This window comes from Neophocaena asiaeorientalis, unplaced genomic scaffold (assembly GCF_003031525.2).
Source record: "Neophocaena asiaeorientalis asiaeorientalis breed wild unplaced genomic scaffold, Neophocaena_asiaeorientalis_V1.1 scaffold505, whole genome shotgun sequence".
In the NCBI taxonomy this organism is placed as follows: domain Eukaryota; kingdom Metazoa; phylum Chordata; class Mammalia; order Artiodactyla; family Phocoenidae; genus Neophocaena; species Neophocaena asiaeorientalis.
Window position 1 is genome coordinate 3,402,840 of NW_020174704.1, and position 13,489 is coordinate 3,416,328.

General features: G+C 38.4%; 1 protein-coding gene across 1 annotated transcript in view; it reads right to left on the reverse strand.

Annotated features, from left to right (window-relative positions):
* Positions 1 to 13,489, reverse strand: part of KLHL32 (kelch like family member 32) — a 229,614-nt gene that overhangs the window by 184,491 nt on the left and 31,634 nt on the right. Inside the window, exon 2 of the mRNA XM_024759311.1 lies at positions 2,113 to 2,200. Coding sequence (XP_024615079.1) covers positions 2,113 to 2,135 — 23 coding nt within the window. The 5' untranslated portion in view covers positions 2,136 to 2,200. The remainder of the gene's footprint in view (positions 1 to 2,112; positions 2,201 to 13,489) is intronic.

Genomic DNA, 13,489 nt, shown 5'->3' on the forward strand with positions numbered 1-13,489 from the left:
AGTTGTAAAGGGTCTGTGGTGAGAAGGAAGACCGTCAGCCACATGCCAAATGCTCATTGAATGCGGAGAGATGGCCCTGCGAACAGTGCAGAGGAAGAAGGGATGGAGAGAGCTGACGAGCACCACCTTCAGAAGAGCCCGTCTTTGCTGTCGTTTTGTTGTCGACATCTTCTCAAACAACCAGTATGAGGAGTAATGACCTAGAAGCAAAACTATGTCCCAGCGTGACAACAATCTCTCTACCCATCCCTAAAATACATGAGATTTGAGGAAATAAGGCCACCACTTGAGAAGGCGACAAAGAAGTGGTGCCTCAGAAGAAGACAGGTCTCAGTGAAAGCAGGAGGTGCTTGGAGTTTTTCAGGGTGAGGAAGATGACACAGCACAGCACATGTATGTTCCTGGTGCAACAGTTCCACGTGGCACAGGGGAAGTTTGAAACGTGCGCAAGGGGGTGCCTATGTCCCAGCAGAGAAGGAAAGTCCATCGCAGAGATGATGGTGCTATGGAGGACAGACGGCGGTGGGATCAGAGTTGATCAGTGAAAGCAGAGATGGCAGATCTAAAGTGAAAAATCATTTGGAGAAGAATGCACATGGATCCTATTAGCCAGAAATAAATCACTTGGCTTAGTTGGTGGCAGACAGATACCATGGTCTCTACGTGCTATACTGGCTGGATGCCAGATCCAGAGCAGGATTTCCCAACCTCAGTGAAACTGACATTCTGACATTTTTCGCCATGGTCATTATCCTGTACATTGTTAAGATGTTGACCAGGATCCCTAGCCTCTACCCACTAGACGCCAATAGCACCCCCGATCCTGGTGACAATCAGAAATGATGCCAGATATTACACAATGTACCCTGAGGGCAAAATATCCCCCACTAAGAGTCACCCATCTAGAGCAACACTCACTTGGGGAGCACAGAGGCACTAAACGGGCTGTAGCAGTGCCTCCATTTCTGAACACATTTTTGGAACTAGTCATCTCTAATAGCTTCAGAGTCATGGAAGAAAGCTGGTCTCATTATTTCATAGACATACTCAATTCTTAGTATTTAAAAAGAAGGCATTTCCCAGGCTTATCACCTCTCTCATTCTTTGTTTTGAGGATCCCTTTGACGGTTTCCTCGAGGATGATGAAGACGCCTCCACTGAGAATATTCAAAGGAATACCCTGCATTTTCTTATTGACTGCCCCCTCAGTTCTAGGAATGTGCCAGGCTCCTTCCTGCCTGAGGGCATTTCCCCATGTCTTTCCCACCCTTCAAATATCAGGTCATAGAGCACTGCTTCAGGAAGGTACTACCTCATTCTATCAATCTTTCAAAGCACTTTCACAATTATATTTGTGTTGTTACTGGTGTGATTTGTTTAATATCTGTTTCCCCCATAGAATATATATTTCATGAGAGCAGGAACCTTATTTGTTTTATTCACTGCTGGATCCTCTGCACAAATAAATATCTGTTAAATAAGTACTAAAGTAAAATCTTATGAGTATTTTAAGAATACATATTAGTCACCCTAAAGTGATTGCTTTAAAGGGGACAATAATCATATATATGTATAGTTTTCTGATTATTTTTTAAATCATATACCTTTAGAGACATCTACCTTTTGTTTGAGGGAGGTTAGCATCCTAAATAAGACAAACATAAAAAGTAGTATCAGGGCTTCCCCGGTGGCGCGGTGGTTGAGAGTCCGCCTGCCGATGCGCGGGACACGGGTTCGTGCCCCGGTCCGAGAAGATCCCACATGCCGCGGAGCGGCTGGGCCCATGAGCCATGGCCGCTGAGCCTGCGCGTCCGGAGCCTGTGCTCCGCAACGGGAGAGGCCACAACAGTGAGAGGCCTGCGTACCGCAAAAAAAAAAAAAGTAGTATCAAAGAATCCTTAAACATACCTAAGTTTGGCCAGTAATTATATCTCAGTGGTTAGCCCCTGTGCTACCATACTAAACTCACACACACACTCTCAGACTGGTTTGCTTAATTCTTCAAATACACATTGAGCCCCTCCCTGTGCTTGGTCCTAGAACGTGCGGTGTGAGGATTTCAAGTCACACATGTCTCGCTACACAAGCAAAGATGTATCCTACAGTACCAACCTGAGGAAGCGTTCAGACGGCATTCTCCAGCTGGGTTCCTCAGGGTCTCAGCCTTAGAAATTTGCAGAGGAGTCGGCAAGCATTCCAGCTGAACACAAAAAAACAAGAAAGAAAAGCACAGTGAGCTAAATGCAAAAAAGCACACTCTGGGTCTTAATGATGCTAATGCTTTAGAATGCTAAGGAGGCACCTTGGAGGGTTTTATCATCGAGATATAACAATCTGACTGAAAGCTCTTATAATAGGCAATGGTTTGGAATGCTTCTAAATTTTGAAGTTTTTTCACCTTACTGGAACTTCAGGGACTAAGAAGTCAAAATGTATTTGAGAACCAAAAATAGCTAAAGTAAGAGTTACAGTAAAAATTAAAACATCAGACAGCCAAAGGGAAAAATTAAGATTTGATAAAATACTGCTACGATTTATGTCAGAGAATGTTTTGCCTATGTTCTCTTCTAGGAGTTTTACTGTGCCATGTCTTATATTTAAGTCTTTAAGCCATTTTGAGTTTATTTTTGTGTATGGTATGAGGGAGTGTTCTAACTTCATTGATTTACATGTGGCTGTCCAGCTTTCCCAACAGCAGTTACTGTAGAAATAAAAATAAACAAATGGGATCTAATCAAACAAGCTTTTGCACAGCAAAGGAAACCATAAATAAAACAAAAAGACAACCTGCAGACTGGGAGAAAATATTTGCAAGCAATGTGACCAACAAGGGCTTAATTTCCAAAATACACAAACAGCTCATGCAGCTCAGTATCAAAAAAACAAACAACCTAATCAAAAAATGGGAAGAAGATCTTAATCGACCTTTCTTCAAAGAAGACATACAGATGGTCAACAGGCATATGAAAAGATGCTTGACACTGCTAATTATTAGAGAAATGCAAATCAAAACTACAATGAGGTATCTATCACCTCACACTGGATAGAACAGCCATCATCAAAAAGTCTACAAATAATAAATGCTGGAGAGGATGTGGAGAAAAGGGAACCCTCCTACACTGTTGATGGGAATGTAAATTGGTGCAGCCACTATAGAAAACTGCATGGAGGTTCCTTAAAAAACTAAAAATAGAGCTACCATTTGATCCAGCAATCTCACTCCTGGGCATATATCCAGAAAAAAGAAAAACTCTAATTCGAAAAGATACATGCACACCAATGTTCATAACAGCATTATTTACAGTAGCCAAGACATGAAAGCAACCTAAGTGTCCATCAACAGAGGAATGGATAAAGAAGATGCAGTATATATATACAATGGAATATTTCTCAGCCATAAAAAAGAATGAAATGTTGCCATTTGCAGCAACATGGATGGACCTAGAGATTATCATACTAAGTGAAGTAAGTCAGACAGAGGAAGACAAATATTTTATGATATCACTTATATGTGGAATCTAAAAAAATAATACAAATGAACTTATTTACAAAACAGATTCACAGACATAGAAAACAAACTATGATTACCAAAGGGAAAGGAGGGAGGGATAAATTAGTATGCGATTAACAGATACAGACTACTATTGATATATATAAAATACATAAACAACAAGGATTTACTGTATAGCACAGGGAACTTATATTCAATATCTTGTAATAACCTATAATGGAAAAGAATCTGAAAAAGAATATAAACATAATCTATCTATCTATCTATATAAAACATTGAATCACTTTGTTGTATACCTGAAACTATCACAATATTATAAATCAATTAACTATATTTCAATTTTTAAAAACTGATAAAATAAAGTTGCAGAGGCTAAGCCACAAATATTAGTTGACTTGTCCTTTAGTGAAGTTAAAACCAACTACGTCTTGGGCATCTACAGAAAGACGATTTTCTATTCAAGGAGTGAATTTCTGAAAGACAGATAGAAAAATAACATATAGAAAGGATGTAAATTATAAGGAAATGGAAAACAGATTTTTACAGGAGCTTTAGGATTAGCATAATTGGAAATATGTAATTGGATGAAGTTGTCAGGCTTGAAATCACTCCTTGGCTATATATTCATTCAATCTCACAGTCCGCACCCCAGCCTTTGTTTTCAATCATTGTTGTAACTCTAAACAGAGAAGTAAATTATTTGAAAAGTCTGGGACGTGCTCCATGACTATGCTTTACAACTCTCATTAGAAGGTCTAGCTCCCATTTTCTAACACACCCAAGCAGCAAAATTAATTCCAATTTGGATAATCTTAAACAGGCTCTCTTCTAAGTTTCATTTTGAAAAGCAATACAGTGTAAAAACACTTATGAAAAGAATGTGTAAAGCTGTGCCTATTTCTGCTGATTTGTATAAAAGAGAGACCTATGATTTCCAATCTAACTAATATATAGTATTTGTTACATTGTATCCAAACCCTCATACTATAGTAATTCACATAGATATATCATAATTTGCTGAGAATTCCACTGTTACCGAACAGATTGTTTCAAACATTTTTCATACATTTATACTTATTTCTTGCTTTCTTTTTTTAATTACTGAAAATAGTATATCTATACTTTCATTTATTTCTAATTTAAGTTTTGACAAATCTAAAAATGAGCATCATTTTCAATTGATCCATTACAACTGGCAGTAAAAAGGATCAGAATAATTCAAGGCACGTTGTTTCATTAGCTAAGAGACTTTCTTAGCAACCTACCACTGCTACAGATTCCTTTCAGAAACTAGGTTATAATTCCAGGCTCTTATTGCCTAACACAAACACTAACAGAGATGGACACTTGAGCATTAAGATGGCATAAGAATATTTATTACTACAGAGAGGTGAAAAAAAAACCTTAATCTTTTGGAAAGTCTAGTATTTTTAAATGCTCCCAATAACTAGGTGAATGTAGAATAAGAATCCTAAAAGTTAAAATAATCCAAAATTAAAGGACACTTTTACCTTGATATTTTTCAGACATTCCAAACATGACAATTAAAAATCTTAAGATAAATTCCCTTATTGTTTGGAGATCAACTCACTAAATTAGCTCTCCTCAGAAACTATCTAATTATAATCTGCTCCATTCTACAATGTTTAGTGAAATGAACACCATTTTAAAGGTGAGTTAAAATGAGTTAAAGGATGACTCAACCCCTGAATATTACTATTATTTACTATTTTTACTACATATTATTTACAACTTACTGCATATATCTTATATAAATTGTATCACTGGATTATAACTTTCTTTTTGTATAAATAACATTTGTTTTTACATTTTGTTTATTAATTCTATTTTATATTTTAAGTTTCCCTTACATGAAACATGTCTTCTAGCCAGCCAGACCTCTTTATCCTCTAGTCTTCTTGCACTTTTTCCTGTGCCTGGGATGCGGGTTCCTTCTTAACTCAAGGCTCTTACCTTTTCCCACGAGCCCAGGGAAATCCAGGCCAGCCTCCTGCCTTTCCCCTCCTCGGAATCCAGAAATGGATTCAGCGCTGGGCCAATTTGGTGGGGCCACAGGAAGCAGAATAGTAGGAAAAAAAGGCTAGAGTTGCTCTCCAAGCATGTAGCTCTTAGGGCTGCTCACACCCCATTAGAGATATAATGACATTTAGCACAAGCCCTAAGGGTAGTGCTACGTGGGGTTGGGAGCCTATGAGGTGGCTCTTTTTCTACTGAATTGAGAGTGATCACCTTCAAGGTCCCTTTGTGACCATCTACAATTTTCTGAGCCTGTTGGCACCATGGAATCAAATCATCATATGATGAATTATATTCACCTCAGCCCCCCACACCCATGGCCCTAAAACTATCAAGGCAACACATTCCCTTCCACCAAATTAGCCTTTGTGATCACCTGTGCAAAGAGCATGCAACTCTGCTCTGTCTGCTTCCACTCAGGGCACAATGCTCCTCCCAGCCTTGCCTCACTATAAGGACCAGCACTCCTGAGGTCTCAGATCTGCTCCCTTGGCCCACCTGTTCCCTAACCAGGGTCCACACATGTCCCCTCAAGTCTTGGGCATCCATCATTCAGCCCCAGATCAAATGAAATCCCTGAGGACTCACCGTCACCATCAATGTTGCACAATTAGGGCAGAATTCGATATAGCTTGGTCAAAAATACCTCCAAAATTGTGGAGTTTTTTTTTCACTGATTCATGAGATAAATCTTTCTTGAAGAACTACTTTATGCAAGACCTGGAGCTGGGTTCCTAGGATACAGTAATTGATACATGAGTTTTTCCTTTCACAGGGCTTGTAGGGGGCCACAGTGGACAGCAAGGAGTGGCTTGAGAGTATTTTAGCCTTCACAATCATCATTCATCTCTCTCAAAGCAATCCCAAGTAAGCATGCAGCCCAGAGCACAGCGTGATCTGCTATGCAAACACAGCCTCAAGACCAGCTCCTAGCCCTTCCCTTCTAAACAAAAGGCTGCCCTTCAGTCCCATCCTGGCCCACTGCCAGTGCCTGTATAATTCATTCTTTAATCATAATTGTGATAAGTGCAAGGGGCTCGAAGCACAGCTTCCTCATCTTAAAAATAGTAATACCCACGTCATAGAGTTGTTGCGAGGATTAAACAAATTGGAATTCTCAGAAGGTGCCTGTCACATGGTGTCAGTTGTTATTATTATTGTTGTTTTAGTACTATTTATGATTTATTATCATTTTACATAGGAGGAAACTTGGCCCATCCTGTGTGATCAGAAAAGGGGCTTCCTTGAGGATGTGACATCTGAGCGGATCTCTGAAAGATAATTATCAACTGGGTAAGGGGTGGGGAAAGGGATTCTGGGAGGCATCCTGGGCAGAGCCAACAGCCCGGGCAAAGGTCCTAAAGCAGAAAGAAGCAAGGCCTATCAGAGGCCACAGGGCAGATCACACAAGCAGTGTTAAGAATACTGCTTGGTCATTATCCTAACACTAGTGGGAGTCCACTGAAGGTTTTAAAGCAAGAGACTTGCACGATGCGATCTGCATTTAGAAAGATCACTCTGGTTGTAGTTTGGAAGCTATTGCAAAGGTAGAAGAGTTCCCAAAGGAATAAAAGGCAACCTTGGACTTCCCTGGTGGCACAGTGCTTAAGAATCCACTTGCCAATGCAGGGGACGCGGGTTCAAGCCCTGGTCCTGAAAGATCCCACATGCCACGGAGCAACTAAGCCTGTGCGTCACAACTACTGAGCCTGTGCTCCAGAACCCGCGAGACACAACTACTGAAGCCCGCGCACCTAGAGCCCATGCTCCACAACAAGAGAAGCCACCGCAGTGAGAAGCCCACGCACCACAACGAAGAGTAGCCCCCGCTCACCGCAACTAGAGAAAGCCCGCGTGCAGCAACGAAGACCCGATGCAGCCAAAAATAAATATTAAAAAAAAAAAAAGGCAACCTTGTACTCTTTGGCCCATTGTACAAGGGTAATCACCAGATCACACAATCAACCTCTCCCCAACAGCAAAACCTCTCTGGCTTTTTGTCTGAGGGATGGCATCTACTTTCCCTCATCAGACATTTATCCTGACCAACCGTGCCAAGTACTTTTCTCCTGGGCCTTGTACCTGGCTGGCACTAACTCACTGGTTGGCTGAAATTAAATCCCCTGTTCAAAAGGGCTCAACTCTCCCTTTCAGGGCTTGGTAAGTTCAGTGCTGGTGTCTAAGGAGAAACCTTAAGGTGGGGAGAAGGAGAGACCAAGTGTGAGATTTACCTGGCTTACTCGACCCTGACCAGTGTCCACACATGCATGAACTTGGTACTGTGAAAGAGTGAACACCTGTTCTTGTACCTGCCCAAACTCCCACAAGGTTCTGTTGGTATCGAGCACCTCCCACCACCCAGCCTTAGCTGATGGGTCTAAGAGTCCCAGTGGAACCCAAGCTGAGCCAATCAGAGCTCTTCTCTGGGATTTGGAATTAGAACCACCAGTCTCCAGATCAGTTGTGCTGCTCACTTGCAAGTAGAAAACAATACAGGAACTGACAGAGATGCTCCTTTTACACTAATCCTATCGTCATTAAAATTTTTATATTTTGTTAATCATCTCTGAAATATTACATTAAAATATTATTTATCTCGATCATCTAATTTTTTGATGCCCTCTTAAATTTTGCACCTCACTCCAGTCTCAATTCTGTCTTCCGCCATGTGGATTAGGAAACCAAGAAAACAATTCTGCAGGAAAGAAACAGCAAAAGAAGCAAGTGTACAGAGAAAAAGTTACAGGCAAGAGATGGAAAGAGAGGACATTCTCGATTTTCCATGCATTCTTGCCTCCGGGAGTACATAAAACAACCTAGATTTTTATAATAAATTCCTTGTTTTATTTAGGCTAACTCAGCTGAGGGTTAAAAGATTCCCAAGAAATTCAATTAGCGTCCTACTTAAGATTTTGTTTGTGAAGAAACGGGGGTGGGCAGCTCTGCTGCTTTAAAAACACACAGAGGTGCACATATTCGCTTATTATGAGCTTATCTGAAAACTTAACCACCGTTTAAACTTTAAATCTTGCTTCTATGAGAAAATGCACTCCAAGAACTCCCCCAAAACAAGGGTTTAGATAACTAATGTTCACATTTTGATGACATTTCATGCTGTTTCCCCTACATTCTTTAAAAGGCCAAGCTCCTGGAGACTCAATTTTAACTGCTTTTTTACACAAATTCATTAAGAAGAGGCAAAATAAAAGGTTTATGCCTGTGGCTTAGTGGTCAACCACCAAATATACAAAATATTATTTTCGTAAACAGAGAATTTACTGACTTCACTAAATATCATTCAAAGGCAAGAAATATATGTATTAAAATAGTTAGGAAAACGTATGTTAAAATTTTAAGTATCTTTTGATCAGCGTTTTAGCTCAGCTTAATGAACTCGGGAAGGGAGTAGGGGATTTTCCTCTGCAGCATAACTACTATAAAAGAACAAGGTAGGTAGAATTCTTTCTATTTATCAGAGTAGAGTTTGGCTGTGGTACTTCTCAAAAGATGTAATGTCCCCCCAAAAGACTGGTAACACAAATATCAGTCTTTGTGGTTAAAAAAACATAAAATAAAACAAATATTTTATGAAATGGAGCCATGTTCCCATATCAACTTGCTGTCATGATAGGTGGCCCACCCTGAGCCACCCACTCTGGGCTAGTTACTTACCTTTTTCAAGTCTTTTTTTTTTCACTTTCTAAATATACAGATAATAGCACCTCCTCACAGAGCTGTACGATACATGGAACATACCTAGCTAAAAGACTGGTACATCACAGGCTCTCAGTAAACATGAATGTGTCTCCTTTTATTACACATACAAATATGAATCACACAGTGATTTGCTTAGGTGACAGGTATGTAGGTGAATTTTTACTTTTGTTTCATTTTTTTTGCTAATGTAGTTCACATGCTAAGTACTAATTTTTTTTTTTAATGCCAAAAACATCAGCAACCCTCCCAGGACTGTTCTCAGTGCAATGATTCAGGCCCCTACTCTAAGCCCTCCAGCTGAAGCTTGCACTCACCGCAGGAAACACAGCAAACATTTCTCAAAACTATAGCAATTCTTTTGCATAACTGAAGTTATTCACTGGCCTCACACTGAGGAAATGCTTGTTAGTGGAATTCCCTCTTTCACCGGTGAGTTTCTTTTCAAATATAACCTGTTTGGTATGTACGACTGATGAGGTTTAACCTTTATAGTTTTTATTTTTATTAAGATTTTCAAGCTTGTCAGACCTTAACCTAGACAAATTTTTGAAGTGAACATTAAAAATATAGTATTTTCAAAGAAAAAATTATCATATTAAGCCATAATAGTATGAAAGGGAAAAGAAAAAGTGTCTCATAGGTCAAACTTGATTACATGCAAAGAAAGACCAGATAGACTAACGCAGGTTAACATGATCAACAAACATAAAATACTAAAAAATATACTAATAGATGAGAAACTGGTTAATTCTTGCTATTCTCATATATTTGTTTAATAACGCTTAGTATCACACTCCCTTTAAAAATACTTGATGATTTTTTAAAATATTAGTTATTCATGATCTCAGCAATTCATAGCAATTAAGGGGAAACAGCACCACGTTTTAAGCAGCGTTTTAAGCAGACAAAAGTAAAATGCAAGAGATACAGAGGTGGTTTGCAGGACGAAAGCCCAGAGATTTTTAAAAAATGAATTATAGGGATAAGTCTTGACCATGAAAAACTACCTACGTTAAATGATTCAATATACTTAAGGCTTGTTGATCCCAAACAACAAATTACATAAAATTAATATATCTTGAAAGGAAATGTTGCTTCTAAGCATAAAAGAATTAGAACACATGCAATAGGCCCAATCATTATTTATTTATGTATTACCTATGGTGATAATTTATCTTTAATTCCGATTATTTCATAAATTGGTGTATTTTTAACACCAGTAAATTAGTATATTTTAACACCGGTACACCATCACGTGGTGTGTAATAAATGATATTAGTTATCCCTTTAGTCTGAAAGGCAAATATTCAAGGGTACCCCATGGCATACTTTCCTGTATGGAACATCATTCCTAAAGGTTAACAAGGATGCTTGCCCTTTCAGAGAGTGAAAACATCTAAGCTCTCCCTCCAAATAAAAAAGACGTGAGATGACTTAACTCTAACGGGAAAGGTCCAATGTGTAACTAAAGCACAGTTTACTACCTGAACAGAAATTTAGGCCAAAAGAACACAACTGTCCCATTCTTACAAAACCCTATAACCCTGTTAATATATAAGAAAAAAGACATAATCATTCAGAATATATTCCTGAGATCATAACGTTAAAGCCTCTCTATTAAACAGCTGCTATTCTCTTTTAAGTTAAAATTTTAAATTATAACTAATAACCACTTTACCTACTACCATGAGCCGCATTTTCCTTTGAGTGCTATTACACTAAGAGGCACTTCACATGCATGATCTCATTTAATCCTCACAATAACCTGATGTAGAAGATATTATTATTTTCGTTTTATTGATAAAGAACCTAGGGATAAGTAATTCACAAAAGGCACAGGACTAGGAATTGGTAGTGTCAGGGACCAAAACTGTTTGACTCCAAAGCTTGTACTCTTAATTATTCTGCTCTAATCCCAAATTTTATAATAAATCATAAAACTACTACTTTTGAAGACATACTAAAATCAAAATATATAGATTATGTGAAAATTACAGAAGAAATATAGCAAGTTCTTCTTAACAATATAAGCCACAAATAGGTATATAACGATACCTATTTCTTATAATTCTATGAGAGGGGAGAAAAATCAGGAGGCAAAAGGTTAGATATCTTTTTGCAGCTGGATTTCACCAAAGGTCACCAGGACACACAGCCAGTATAAACTGGCCCAGCACAATAATCCCAGATAAACAGGTGTTTATAATAGGGAGAGAGCAAACTCTTTTTAAATTATGGAAAACATGGAATCATCAATTGTTTTGAATAGGGTGATATGAAACCACACGTCTCATTGTTAGGAAAGGAGAGCCAATATGCATGGATTCCATGAAAGCTCGTGCAGCAGAGTTTCGAGGTCTTCTATACTATTCTATTTAACACTTTACATACTTGAAAGCACCTAGTATAGTGCTTGGTACACAGTGGTGCTCAATAAACATTAGTTTGACTCTCCTTCCTTGTCTCCTAGATAAAAAGATAGAGGGCACACTGTGCAAAAGTATAGATAAGAGCATAGCTGGAAGAGAAACTGAACAGGTCGGATGACAGTCAGCCTCAGGTAGAAACTGACAAGATGAGGTTAACAGGGCCCAAGAAATGCTTCTGTATTTCATTAAAAAAATAATTATCAAAATGGAGGAAGTGTAACTTAACAGTCACATGAGGTTTTTCAAAAAACCCTAGGAATTTGCACGACTATGAATAGTTGTTATATTTTCAATAAATATATTGAAATATAGAGAAAGATGAAGGACTCCACAGGAAATAACGGACAAAAAGCATAAATAGGTAAATCACCAAACTAGAGATATAAAGAAACAGTAAACATAAAAATGTTCACTCTGGTTAGTAATAAAAATGCAAACCATTCCAACCATTAACAGCCAATTCCTTCTAATCACGTTGGCAAAGAATGATGATGGCCAATGGGAACAAGGAAAATGACACTCATATATGCAGGCAGGTATGTAAATTACTACAGTCATTTGAGAAGGCAATTTGTAAATATGTATCAAAGGCCTCAAAATGGGCAAACCCTTTGATCTAGAAATTCCACATCTAAAAACCTACCCTATGGAAATAATCAGAGAAGTGTACAAAAGTATATGTACAAGGGGGTTCACTGGAGTGTTGTTTATATGAGCAAAACACAGAAGCAATCTGTATGTTCAGGATGAATTAAATAGCGTATATCTTTCAATGAAGAACCAAGCAGTAATTCAAAACGACTCTGGAGAAATATACTTATTAACAAAACAAATACATATTTTAAGAGAGAAGTAATAAATCAATATGTATTGTATTATGTAAAACCACTTTTGTAAAAATACATATTTTAGGTGTCAATAATTATTATCACCATGTGAAAGTTTTTTAAAATTTTGGTTACCTGTGTTTTCTAATGTTTCTACAATAACCTTGTACATTGTATGTGTGTAATTAAAAACAAGGGTAACAAGAAAAGGAAGTTTCAATTTGTGTCCTATATCCAGCACTTACCAACCACATAACTTGAGGCAAGTCAGTAAATTCCAAGACTCAGTTTCTTCCTAAAGTTGGCATAATGATAAACTATACCTCTCATGGCCAGTATAAAGAATAAAATTAAAAGCAAAGGCACGTTGAAGTTATAAAGTACTTGATAAACATTGGTTGTTATTACTAGTTGACAGAAAGTCCAATAAAAGACAACCCTACAAAGAAGCTGGGAAAATAAAAACTGACTCTCAGATGACGTTAAGAGAAATGTGGCGGAATACTAGTGCTCCTGCACCTGCACAGGTCATCCCGTGTGTGGCCGTGCAGCTGTTTCTGTCATGTTAAAGAGGAGGGCTGGCGAAGATGAAGATGATAGGACAACCTCTACTAAGCACCTGCTAAGTGTTCAGCATAGGAATTGCTTTCCATACCTTATTTAATCCATTGCGTCCTTTACTATCCTTTCTTATGGAGTAAAATATTAAAGCATAAAGGGTCAAGTAATTTGTTAAAAGCCACACAACCACTTAGTGGTGAAACCAAGCTTGGAACCAAGCTTAGCAGACTAACTCTAGAGTCCACACGTTCAGCACACTTAACACTAATGAAGGGAACATATTCCAGGCTGCAGTCATATCCTCAAGTGCTGAAAACATCAGCACCAAGAGCCACAGGCACCTAGTACCAGGGCCAGAGAACCAAGGAAAAATCAACTTTCTCTGACTCAGTACAATGTTTCCAATA